The 15,000-nt window shown below is 34.8% G+C and overlaps 1 protein-coding gene across 1 annotated transcript in view; it reads left to right on the top strand.

Annotated features, from left to right (window-relative positions):
- The window catches only part of LOC133642674 (xaa-Pro aminopeptidase 3-like), a 32,669-nt gene that overhangs the window by 15,413 nt on the left and 2,256 nt on the right, over positions 1–15,000 (top strand). Inside the window, 6 exon segments of the mRNA XM_062037024.1 lie at positions 3,341–3,364; positions 3,367–3,401; positions 6,855–6,968; positions 7,920–8,005; positions 8,091–8,274; positions 13,078–13,198. Coding sequence (XP_061893008.1) covers positions 3,341–3,364; positions 3,367–3,401; positions 6,855–6,968; positions 7,920–8,005; positions 8,091–8,274; positions 13,078–13,198 — 564 coding nt within the window.

Raw genomic sequence — 15,000 nt, 5'->3', positions numbered from 1 at the left:
ACTACATTATATATATACTTGCAGTGTGTATATTGTACATATTACATATTTTTATGAAGGTGTCTGTTACTACATTATATATATACTTGCAGTGTGTATATTGTACATATTACATATTGTTATGAAGGTGTCTGTTACTACATGATACATCTACTTGCAGTGTGTATATTGTACATATTACATATTGTTATGAAGGTGTCTGTTACTACATTATATATATACTTGCAGTGTGTATATTGTACATATTACATATTGTTATGAAGGTGTCTGTTACTACATGATATATATACTTGCAGTGTGTATATTGTACATATTACATATTGTTATGAAGGTGTCTGTTACTACATTATATATATATTTGCAGTGTATATATTGTACATATTACATATTGTTATGAAGGTGTCTGTTACTACATTATATATATACTTGCAGTGTATATATTGTACATATTACATATTGTTATGAAGGTGTCTTTTACTACATTATATATATACTTGCAGTGTGTATATTGTACATATTACATATTGTTATGAAGGTGTCTGTTACTACATGATATATCTACTTGCAGTGTGTATATTGTACATATTACATATTGTTATGAAGGTGTCTGTTACTACATTATATATATACTTGCAGTGTGTATATTGTACATATTACATATTGTTATGAAGGTGTCTGTTACTACATTATATATATACTTGCAGTGTGTATATTGTACATATTACATATTGTTATGAAGGTGTCTGTTACTACATTATATATATACTTGCAGTGTGTATATTGTACATATTACATATTGTTATGAAGGTGTCTGTTACTACATGATATATCTACTTGCAGTGTGTATATTGTACATATTGTTATGAAGGTGTCTGTTACTACATTATATATATACTTGCAGTGTGTATATTGTACATATTACATATTGTTATGAAGGTGTCTGTTACTACATTATATATATACTTGCAGTGTGTATATTGTACATATTACATATTGTTATGAAGGTGTCTGTTACTACATTATATATATACTTGCAGTGTGTATATTGTACATATTACATATTGTTATGAAGGTGTCTGTTACTACATTATATATATACTTGCAGTGTGTATATTGTACATATTACATATTGTTATGAAGGTGTCTGTTACTACATGATATATATACTTGCAGTGTGTATATTGTACATATTACATATTGTTATGAAGGTGTCTGTTACTACATTATATATATACTTGCAGTGTGTATATTGTACATATTACATATTGTTATGAAGGTGTCTGTTACTACATTATATATATACTTGCAGTGTGTATATTGTACATATTACATATTGTTATGAAGGTGTCTGTTACTACATTATATATATACTTGCAGTGTGTATATGGTACATATTACATATTGTTATGAAGGTGTCTGTTACTACATTATATATATACTTGCAGTGTGTATATTGTACATATTACATATTGTTATGAAGGTGTCTGTTACTACATGATATATATACTTGCAGTGTGTATATTGTACATATTACATATTGTTATGAAGGTGTCTGTTACTACATTATATATATACTTGCAGTGTGTATATTGTACATATTACATATTGTTATGAAGGTGTGTGTTACTACATGATATATATACTTGCAGTGTGTATATTGTACATATTACATATTTTTATGAAGGTGTCTGTTACTACATTATATATATATACTTGCAGTGTGTATATTGTACATATTACATATTTTTATGAAGGTGTCTGTTACTACATTATATATATACTTGCAGTGTGTATATTGTACATATTACATATTGTTATGAAGGTGTCTGTTACTACATGATATATCTACTTGCAGTGTGTATATTGTACATATTACATATTGTTATGAAGGTGTCTGTTACTACATTATATATATACTTGCAGTGTGTATATTGTACATATTACATATTGTTATGAAGGTGTCTGTTACTACATTATATATATACTTGCAGTGTGTATATGGTACATATTACATATTGTTATGAAGGTGTCTGTTACTACATTATATATATAATTGCAGTGTGTATATGGTACATATTACATATTGTTATGAAGGTGTCTGTTACTACATTATATATATACTTGCAGTGTGTATATTGTACATATTACATATTGTTATGAAGGTGTCTGTTACTACATGATATATATACTTGCAGTGTGTATATTGTACATATTACATATTGTTATGAAGGTGTCTGTTACTACATTATATATATACTTGCAGTGTGTATATTGTACATATTACATATTGTTATGAAGGTGTCTGTTACTACATTATATATATACTTGCAGTGTGTATATGGTACATATTACATATTGTTATGAAGGTGTGTGTTACTACATTATATATATACTTGCAGTGTGTATATTGTACATATTACATATTGTTATGAAGGTGTCTGTTACTACATTATATATATACTTGCAGTGTGTATATTGTACATATTACATATTGTTATGAAGGTGTCTGTTACTACATTATATATATACTTGCAGTGTGTATATGGTACATATTACATATTGTTATGAAGGTGTGTGTTACTACATTATATATATACTTGCAGTGTGTATATTGTACATATTACATATTGTTATGAAGGTGTCTGTTACTACATTATATATATACTTGCAGTGTGTATATTGTACATATTACATATTGTTATGAAGGTGTCTGTTACTACATTATATATATACTTGCAGTGTGTATATTGTACATATTACATATTGTTATGAAGGTGTCTGTTACTACATTATATATATACTTGCAGTGTGTATATGGTACATATTACATATTGTTATGAAGGTGTGTGTTACTACATTATATATATACTTGCAGTGTGTATATTGTACATATTACATATTGTTATGAAGGTGTCTGTTACTACATGATTATATATACTTGCAGTGTGTATATTGTACATATTACATATTGTTATGAAGGTGTCTGTTACTACATTATATATATACTTGCAGTGTGTATATTGTACATATTACATATTGTTATGAAGGTGTGTGTTACTACATGATATATATACTTGCAGTGTGTATATAAAACGTTAATGGAGGGTTTTTGAAGTTGTTTTAGAGACTTTGAAGGCTGCAACAAAGACTAACTTAAGCTGCATCTTCCAAGCGTTTTTTTATCATCTTTAAAATGCTCTAAAAAAAAAAAAAAAAAGAGTGTGTTCTTGTTTCTCATAATGATGTGAACGATAGGCAACATTTTCCAAAAAAGTGCAGTTAGCCCTTTAAGACATACCATTTTGAATGATATCTCACTCCAAACAAACTTGCCTTCCAGGCTTCAGGAGGACAATGGCTGTGTCTCTGGAGATGTGGATGAATCTTTGCTCTACGCTAAGGTACGTCTAGAACCTACAAGATAACGGTGTCACCCATTGAAGCAATTTACATTAAAAAAAGAAAGTTGCAATAATACAGTTAGCCACTTAAAGCGTAACATCACTTGTTTTGGAATCTTGCCTATCATTTACAATCCTTATGTAAGACAGGAACACACATCTTTTTTAATGCATTCTAAATATGAAATCAATGCGATCAAAAGTCAGCTTACAATGGAGCCGCTGTGAGCTACACAATTCTGCCTAAAGCCCCTAAAAAAATATCCAAAGACCTCCATTAGGTTTTATATACGTGATGTAAGTATATATGTAATGTAATAAAATGTATAATATTTAATATTTACGTATTTAGAATTTTTTAAAAATACATCACGACATTCGCTTTTTTTGTCTGATTATTACTCATTTGCAGACTTCATGAGAGCCAATAAACACAATAAAACATCACTTACTGTACAGAGTCTGCTGTCATTAGACTGCTAGGATGTTCATATTCCCTTTTGGATGAAGAATGACATATAATCCTCGTGAAGAAAAAGGGGGTGGAATCAAGCGTCTTTTTGTGCCGTTCTCTCATTTCGGGGTCTAAATTGGCCTCGTCCTTCTACTATCCAGGTAAGAGGCACCATTTATCATCTACAATAAAGTTTGACTAGCAAGGACACAAGGAAGCAGCTGATCAGTCGATGATGTCAACATTGGCTATAAATAGTTAGTCTGTGTTAGCGTTTATAATGACAATATCACTAATATTTGTTAATATTTATAATAACTATATGACTAATACTTGTTAATATTTATAATAACAATATCACTAATACTTGTTAATATTTATAATAACAATATGACTACTACTAGTTAATATTTATAATAACAATATGACTAATACTTGTTAATATGTATAATAACAATATGACTAATACTTGTTAATATTTATAATAACAATATCACTAATACTTGTTAATATTTATAATAACAATATGACTAATACTTGTTAATATTTATAATAACAATATGACTAATACTTGTTAATATGTATAATAACAATATGACTAATAGTTGTTAATATTCATAATAACAATATCACTAATACTTGTTAATATTTATAATAACAATATGACTAATACTTGTTAATATTTATAATAACAATATCACTAATACTTGTTAATATTTATAATAACAATATGACTAATACTTGTTAATATTTATAATAACAATATCACTAATACTTGTTAATATTTATAATAACAATATGACTAATACTAGTTAATATTTATAATAACAATATGACTAATACTTGTTAATATGTATAATAACAATATGACTAATACTTGTTAATATTTATAATGACAATATGACTAATACTTGTTAATATTTATACTAACTATATCACTAATACTTGTTAATATTTATAATAACAATATGACTAATACTTGTTAATATTTATAATAACAATATGACTAATACTTGTTAATATTTATAATAACAATATGACTAATACTTGTTAATATGTATAATAACAATATGACTAATAGTTGTTAATATTTATAATAACAATATGACTAATACTTGTTAATATTTATAATAACAATATGACTAATACTTGTTAATATTTATAATAACAATATGACTAATACTTGTTAATATTTATAATAACAATATGACTAATAATAATTCATATTCAAATCACCAAATGTAAATGGAGTATTGTTGGTGCTTTTTGGATGTTTTTTATGGACGGAATAGAGGACCTCCCTTTGGCTCCGCTGTAAGCACACTTTTGTTAATTTACAAGTTAGAATGCATAAAAAACAAAAACATGTGTTCCTGTCTTACGTAGTGATTTTGAATGATCGGCAAAATTCCCCCAAAAGTGCAGTTCCCCTTTAAGTAGCACAATGGTTTTTCAATGTGGGAAGTGCTTGCAGCTGGAGAAAAAAACAGCCATTATTATTATTGTTTATTTCACATTATATTGTACAGTACCTGAGTCACTGTTCTGTATTATATATAAAATGCAATTACTTTAACAGTGTGCATTAAAAGTGTCAAACAAGTGCAGTGTTGCAAACAGCTCTTTAAAGGCCTACAGAAATGAATTTGTTTAATTTAAACGGGGATAGCAGATCCATTCTATGTGTCATACTTGATCATTTCGCGATATTGCCATATTTTTGCTGAAAGGATTTAGTAGAGAACATCGACGATAAAGTTCGCAACTTTTGGTCTCTGATAAAAAAAGCCTTGCCTGTAGCGGAAGTAGCGTGACGTCACAGGTTGAAGGGCTGCTCACATTTTCCTATTGTTTTCAATGCAGCGAGAGAGATTCAGACCGAGAAAGTGACGATTACCCCATTAATTTGAGCGAGGATGAAAGATTCGTGGATGAGGAACGTGAAAATGAAGGACGTATCTTTTTTCGCTCTGACCGTAACTTAGGTACAAGCTGGCTCATTGGATTCCACACTCTCTCCTTTTTCTATTGTGGATCACGGATTTATATTTGAAACCACCTGGGATACTATATCCTCTTGAAAATGAGAGTCCAGAACGCCAAATGGACATTCACAGTGACTTTTATCTCCACGACAATACGTCAACGAAGCTCTTTAGCTACTGAGCTAACGTGATAGCATCGGGCTTAACTGCAGATAGAAACAAAACAAATAAGCCCCTGACTGGAAGGATAGACAGAAGATCAACAATACTATTAAACCCTGGACATGTAACTACACGGTTAATGCTTTCCAGCCTGGCGAAGCTTAACAATGCTGTTGCTAACGACGCCATTGAAGCCAGCTTAGCTACGGAACCTCGACAGAACTATGCTAAAAACATTAGCTCTGCGCCTACGCCAGCTCTCATCTACTCATCAACACCCGTGCTCACCTGCGTTCCAGCGATCGACGGTACGACGAAGGACTTCACCCGATCACCGATGCGGTCGGCGGCCCGGAGATGGAGGAAGTCAAGGTGAGGTCGGCGGCTAGCGCGTCTGCTATCCATCTCAAAGTCCTCCTGGTTGTGTTGCTGTAGTCCGCCGCTAATACAACGATCCCACCTACAACTTTCTTCTTTGCAGTCTCCATTGTTCATTAAACAAATTACAAAAGATTCACCAACACAGATGTCCAGAATACTGTGGAATTATGAGATGAAAACCAAGCTTTTTGTATTGGATTCAATGGGCTCCGAATACTTCCGCTTCAACAGTTGACGTCACGCGCATACGTCATCATATCGAAACATTTTCAGCCGGAAGTTTAGCGGGAAATGTAAAATGTCACTTTATAAGTTAACCCGGCCGTATTGGCATGTGTTGCAATGTTAAGATTTCATCATTGATATATAAACTATCAGACTGCGTGGTCGCTAGTAGTGGCTTTTAGTAGGCCACACAACTAGCACTTCTTCTCACAAACATAAACTGCATATTTTGTACATTAATTGCAGTTTGATTTTGAGAACCGACTCCATGGTGCTAATTTCCTGGCATATCCACCGGTGGTAGCTGGAGGGAATCGTGCCAACACTCTGCACTACATCAACAACAACCAGATGATTAAGGTAAGAATGGGATGTTGATCATTTGCTACCAGGCAGAAAGAATGGAAATAACAGTTTTTAAGTCTGTAACCTACAGTAATTACTGTAGGCTAATATGAGCGCACCTCTATTCAAGCCACACCCACTACATTTTAGAAGAAAAATATCGTTCCATATATTAGTTGCACCGGACTGTAAGTCGCAGATATATACGTTGTGAAATGAGTTATTTACACAGAAATATTTAGTAAATGTTTATTTACATACCTTAGTCATTTACAAACGGTGTCTGTAACACGGCAGTAAAACGGCTGATCAAACAAAACAGAAGCCATGGTCATGGACCCACTAGCTGCGCAAGCTAGCTCTCCAATCAGCTAAACAGACTCAATAACTCCACGCTGACGTTTTGCTGAATTTACTGAGGAATTTGTGAAAGTGAAATAATACAAAAATAATGCCGTCGTAAGTTAATATTAACACACACACTTGTAAATGTGTTAGCATATTAGCTAATGCTATCAACGCTAGCTTGATTACATTACATGCAAGAAAACACTCCTACAGACATCACACATGGGACGGTTTAGTAAGAAAGAATAGTTTTAGTTATATTGTAAAACTTACCAACCTTGTTTGGAGTGATGAATGAAGAGTCCATACCAGTAAAACTGCTATGGACAGCTAGAAGACAGAACAGCACTTGTGCTTCCGGTTCAAAACTCTAAAAAGAAGAGCACTGCAGCACCTGCAGTGAGCAAACTTGTCCAAAAGATGGCGCAGTAGTAAAAACAAAAATGATCAGTGTATATGTTTTTGGTTTTTTTAACTTTTTGCATTATGGCTGTCAATGAAGAAAAATCCATAAATTGGCGGCACCGTTTTTATAAAGCGCAGGAAAAAATGAGTTTGGAAGTTAGTGTACATGACTCAAAGGCTTGAGTAGCATGAAGGGTCTCTCTCCTCCCTCAGGACGGTGAAATGGTGCTCCTGGATGGCGGTTGTGAATATTTTGGTTACGTCAGCGATGTTACCCGAACGTGGCCGGTAAACGGGCAGTGAGTTCATCATCCCAAGTCGTAACAAATGTATTACATATTATCCTTTACATCTTTTAAATCATTTTCCCCTTCATCCTGCCAGATTTAGCGCTGCCCAGGCAGAACTTTATGAAGCTGTTCTGGAGGTCCAGCTCTCCTGTTTGTCCCTGTGCTGCCCAGGTGTCAGTCTGGACCACATCTACAGCACCATGCTGGCCCTGCTGGGCAGACAGCTCAGGCGACTCGGCATGGTCAAGGCCGGGAGCAGTGATGCCCACGCGCTGAAGGTAATGAAACACTTAAAGGTGGCACGCCTGTGTCACATGGAGGCCGTTTAGGCGTGATGGAGTGGCAATAAGATCCTCTAAAATGCAAAACCATTAACAGTGGGTGGTAGCGTCAACATTTTTCCATACATTAAAATTCAGAAAAACGTTCCTTAGTTCTGAAATATTGGACCTTTTCCATAAGAAGGGGGTAAGCACATTATGCTGCAATGCTGCCATGGCCCCCTGGCATATACAGTCCTGGTCATAAGTGTACATCCACTTGTAAAGAACATCATGTCATGGCTGTCTTGACTTTACAATCATTTCTTATTTTGTTGTGATGTAGTGATTGGAGCACATACTTGTTGTTGTTGTGATGTAGTGATTGGAGCACATACTTGTTGTTGTTGTGATGTAGTGATTGGAGCACATACTTGTTGTTGTTGTGATGTAGTGATTGGAGCACATACTTGTTGTTGTTGTGATGTAGTGATTGGAGCACATACTTGTTGTTGTGATGTAGTGATTGGAGCACATACTTGTTGTTGTTGTGATGTAGTGATTGGAGCACATACTTGTTGTTGTTGTGATGTAGTGATTGGAGCACATACTTGTTGTTGTTGTGATGTAGTGATTGGAGCACATACTTGTTGTTGTTGTGATGTAGTGATTGGAGCACATACTTGTTGTTGTTGTGATGTAGTGATTGGAGCACATACTTGTTGTTGTGATGTAGTGATTGGAGCACATACTTGTTGTTGTTGTTATTGTTATTATTATTATGTTGTTGTGATGTAGTGATTGGAGCACATACTTGTTGTTGTTGTGATGTAGTGATTGGAGCACATACTTGTTGTTGTTGTGATGTAGTGATTGGAGCACATACTTGTTGTTGTGATGTAGTGATTGGAGCACATACTTGTTGTTGTTGTGATGTAGTGATTGGAGCACATACTTGTTGTTGTGATGTAGTGATTGGAGCACATACTTGTTGTTGTTGTTATTGTTATTATTATTATGTTGTTGTGATGTAGTGATTGGAGCACATACTTGTTGTTGTTGTGATGTAGTGATTGGAGCACATACTTGTTGTTGTGATGTAGTGATTGGAGCACATACTTGTTGTTGTTGTTATTGTTATTATTATTATGTTGTTGTGATGTAGTGATTGGATCACATACTTGTTGTTGTGATGTAGTGATTGGAGCACATACTTGTTGTTGTTGTGATGTAGTGATTGGAGCACATACTTGTTGTTGTTGTGATGTAGTGATTGGAGCACATACTTGTTGTTGTTGTGATGTTGTGATTGGAGCACATACTTGTTGTTGTTGTGATGTAGTGATTGGAGCACATACTTGTTGTTGTTGTGATGTAGTGATTGGAGCACATACTTGTTGCTCACTAAAACATTCATGAAGTTTGCTTCTTTGATGAATTTATTATGTGTCTACTGACAATGTGAGGGTGAAAAGTATACATACAGCAATGTTAATATTTGCTTGCTTGGCAAGTTGACCTGCAATAAGGCACTTTTGGTAGCCATCCACAAGCTTCTGCTTGACCACTTGACCACTAAATTGCTGCAGTTCAGCTAAATGTGTTGGACTTGTTTCTTCATCTGATCACAGAACTTTCCTCCAGAAGGTCTAATCTTTGTCCAAACACACCTCAAAAGTGGTCAAGGAATGGCTAAATCAGGCTAGAATGAAGGTTTTAGAATGGCCTTCCCAAAGTCCTGACTTAAAGGTGTGGACAATGCTGAAGAAACAAGTCCATGTCAGAAAAGCAACACAACTACAATATAAGAATGATTGTAAAGTCAAGACAGCCATGACATGATGTTCTTTACAAGTGGATGTACACTTATGACCACCACTGAATGTATCCAGTCGCACTGTTAGGAATGTAACCATAAACGCTCTTAATGATAACTGCGGTAAAACTCCCCCAGGTTGGTATTACCGTTCTGAATTAAAATGATGGTAAAAACGTGCTTGATAGTTGCACTTTGATAAAGTCATGGGCTGACTGGCGCCAGCTTAAATACTCACATGAAAACAAGAGACGTTAACGTCCTTTCCCGTTAAGAAAGGACATACTAAATTGATGCAAACACATTACTGTCTGAACAACTAATGTTAATCAAACCCACAGGCTGTGTGATCCTTTGAGACCATGTACAAGATGGAGGTGTTTTTACGGTGCGTTCAAGGACATCTAAACATAGTAGGACACCACAAAGCCAGCCAGAGATAATAACTAATTTATTTGCATTTAGATATATCTTAAAGTGCTACAATAAAAGACCATATGTGAAACAATAAACTGAGTTTTCGCAGTGCAATAAAAAGGATTCAAAGTTATTAAATGGCTTTAAAATGTAATTTGCTGTCCAGAGGCATTTAAACATTGTATACAATTGTAGGACTGGGCCAATAGTAGTAAGTCAATCAATGGAACAGTTCATGAAAATCAACTGGGAGACTTTGCTGTCTGTCTTTCTTTTCTTCGGCTGCGGCTTTCAAACTGGACACAAGAGGTCTTGCAAGGTCTGAAAGCGTAAAAAGCGCAAAATGAAACGGCTCTGGGAGTCCAAACCTTGCGGTTCTTTGGTGAGTGTGGGCGTGTCGTCCTTAACTGTGACATCATGTCCTGTTCATGAGGAAGCTGAGCTTGTTTCACACACGACTCTTTTATTGCAGTCTCCAGTTCAACACACATGATCTAACTTGGCTTTGATTGATTGATTGAGACTTTTATTAGTAGGTTGCACAGTGAAGTACATATTCCGTACAATTGACCACTAAATGGTAACACCCCAATAAGTTTTTCAACTTTTTTAAGTTGGGGTCCACTTAAATTGATTCATGATACAGATATATACTATCATATATACTATCATCATAATACAGTCATCACACAAGATAATCACATTGAATTATTTACATGATTTACAATCAGGGGTGTGGAGGGGGAGGATATGAACATTAGCAACTCTCCTGGCCTAGGATGGACTAACCCCACAATTGTCAACTCTTTATTCACAGTAGCTGAATGAGAGTTCCTTCAGCTGCCTGACACTTTATACATAGCTTCTTATCTACTGTACCCATTTATTCACATTGACTCTGCTTATTTTTAATGCTTCCAAGTCAGGGGTCGCCAACCCATCGACCGGTCGATCTTTGGGACTCTTATCGGCCGATCGCGACATCTTTTGGGGAAAAAAGTATTGATATGACATCAGTGACACCTCCGCCCAGAGACTGACCAACAGGCACGCATTTCAACTAGGGATGTCCGATCATATCGGCCTGCCGATATTATCGGACGATAAATGCGTTAAAATGTAATATTGGAAATTATCGGTATCGTTTTTTTTATTATCTGTATCGTTTTTTTTTTTTGTTTTTTTTTTTTTATTTTATTAAATCAACATAAAAAACACAAGATACACTTACAATTAGTGCACCAACCCAAAAAACCTCCCTCCCCCCATTTCTTTCTGTTATCAATATTCTGGTTCCCACATTATATATCAATATATATCAATACAGTCTGCAAGGGATACAGTCCATGATTGTGCGTGCTGCTGCTCCACTAATTGTACTAACCTTTAACACTTCATTTTATTCATTTTCATTCATTACTAGTTTCTATGTAACTGTTTTTATATTGTTTTACTTTCTTTTTTATTCAAGAAAATGTTTTTAATTTAGTTATCTTATTTTATTATTATTTTTAAAAAGTACCTTATCTTCACCATACCTGGTTGTCCAAATTAGGCATAATAATGTGTTAATTCCACGACTGCATATATCGGTTGATATCGGTATCGGTAATTAAAGAGTTGGACAATATCGGAATATCGGATATCGGCAAAAAGCCATTATCGGACATCCCTAATTTCAACCCATTTGAACACACCTCGCCTCTCTTCAGCCTCACATCCCGCGGCCACACCCCCAGAGCACATTTGAACACACCTCGCCTCTCTTCAGCCTCACATCCCGCGGCCACACCCCCAGAGCACATTTGAACACACCTCGCCTCTCTTCAGCCTCACATCCCGCGGCCACACCCCCGGAGCACATTTGAACACACCTCGCCTCTCTTCAGCCTCACATCCCGCGGCCACACCCCGGAGCACATTTGAACACACCTCGCCTCTCTTCAGCCTCACATCCCGCGGCCACACCCCCAGAGCACATTTCACCTGCTCGTCTCGCACCTTTCACGACGTGCTCAAAAAGGAGCGAGCTGCAACAACGCATTAATGCAACAAATCCGATATTTTGTAACATCAAATAACTCTTCCCTCAACCACGACCATCATCGCTCGCCTGCGACGGGAAGCTCGCAAGTCAGATACTAGAGTCCGTGAACATTGCTCCAAAGTACGGATTTTGTGTTGCATTATTGTGAATACAAAAGTAAACATGCGAAGGCAGTAATATATGATAAAACAAGGCAGTAATATATGATAAAACAAGGCGATAGCTAAAGGACTTCCTGGTTTATCCCTCAGGAAAAACCCGCCAGCTGATTTGACAACTCCTGGTGCTGACGTAATACAACCATGTATGTGACATGGAATGAAGACGTATAGTACAGTGCTAAGACTATAGTGGACATAAACAGTTAGCTTCTACAGCAGGTGCGGCACAGGGGCCATCTGTGGTCCGTGACTAGTTGGTCATCAATTGCAGTATGATGTTCATTTATTATTTCATTCATGTTTGAAGTTGTATCCTCATTAAAAATGTATCTCCAGTTTGTGGCTATTATTTTGCAAACTCCTTCTTTTCCTCCTCCCAGGCTGCAAGGCACTACTGCCCCCATCATGTGGGACATTATTTGGGCATGGATGTCCACGACACTCCTGAACTGTCCCGCTCGCAGCCTTTACAGTCTGGAATGACCATCACCATAGAACCAGGTAAATGTGTTCAGTGGAACCTCAATTTGCCAATCGGTTCTTGAACATAGTTCGTAAATTGGTATAGTGAAGCAGAGTTCCCCGTAACAAACCATGGAAACATGAATAATTGGTTCCAGCTTCGACAAAGGTCACTACGTTAGTAAAAGAATGCACACTTTGAAGTGTACATTAGGGCTGTCAAGTGATTCATTTTTCAAATCAGATTAATCACACTCTTGAACTGTGATTAATGATGATTAATCACAGTTGATTTGCTTGCATAAATAAAATGTGCTTAAGAAAATACTCCAATATTTGGATACAAATGTAATTTGGTAGTCAGAATGTCATACAGGACATTTTTCCAATGTTTTCTTGAACTACAAGTCATTATTTGCTCAAAGCTTGGTGACAGTAAGTCAAGTATAAATGAAGTGCACAAAGTCTTTGCAGTAAGATTCCAAACAAGGCACAGTTACTAATCCATACTGTAGTAAACAACTTGACATAGTACACCATTCCTTCTTCCTTGAAACTGTTGTTGAAACCAACAAGCTTATTTCACTTTTTCAGATGACAGTGTTGATCTATTTTTCAGTACAATGCGACCCAATGTTCTCCAGCAAAACTAAATAAATCTACATCCAGTCGGTAGTTGCAACTTGATGCTCTTGTTAGTGTAGTACAGTTGGTTTCTAGTTGCTGTAATTGTCCCTCTTCAAGGTATTGTGCGACAGATCTTCTTGCAGGACTTGGTCTTCACTGATGTTAAGGTGGCTGTCTCTGGTACTTTTGTTGACAACATTGACGCAGTAAACTCTGCCAGCGTACTTTGTTGTCCATGTAGCATTCATGCTAGCGGCATTGTCCTCCAGGACATGTTGCACTTTAGAGATGGTATTTTAAACTTCATGATAAGAACATTTGTCGCTGCAATACCAACAAGTTAACAAGTTAACCTCAGTTTTGTTTTGAAAGGAAGTTGGCCGTGATCACAGACTGTGTAACAATACGCACGTCTTCCAGGTTAAGCCTTAACCCGGATGTGATTAACCTTCATTCATTTATGATAACGTAATATTAGTTTTTATTCATCACAAATGTGTGCGCGCGTGCGTGCGTGTGTGTGTGTGTGTGTGTGTGTGTGCACATGCATGTGTGTTTTTACAGTATATGTGTGTGTGTATCTATATGTATGTATGTATGTGTGTGTGCATATTTTTACAGTATATTTGTGTGTATGTGTATATATATGCATGTATGTGTATATTAATGTGTAAATACAATATATGTTTGTGTATATATATATGTGTGTCTAAAAATGTGTATACATATGTGTATATATATACATATGTATATATGTGTGTGTGTGTATATATAGATATATATAAATGTGTATATATACAGTATGTGTATCTACATTTATATACATTAGATATCGATACATATGTATGTATATACATACGTATATGTATGTATGTATATATGTATGTATGTGTATATATATGTATGTGTATGCATGTATATATATATATATATGTGTATATATGTATGTACAGTATATACATACAGTATATATGTATATATACATATACATGTGTATATATTTATATATATATGTATATACATATACATGTGTATATATTTATATATATATGTATATACATATATATGTATATATATGTGTGTGTGTGTGTATATATATATATACATATACGTACATGTATGTATATATGTACGTATATATGTATATATATATATATATATATATATATATATATATATATATACATATATATGTATATATGTACGTATATATA

Source organism: Entelurus aequoreus, linkage group LG25, assembly GCF_033978785.1.
Source record: "Entelurus aequoreus isolate RoL-2023_Sb linkage group LG25, RoL_Eaeq_v1.1, whole genome shotgun sequence".
Lineage (NCBI taxonomy): Eukaryota > Metazoa > Chordata > Actinopteri > Syngnathiformes > Syngnathidae > Entelurus > Entelurus aequoreus.
Note: the sequence above shows the minus strand (reverse complement) of the source record. Positions and strands in the feature narration are given on the sequence as shown.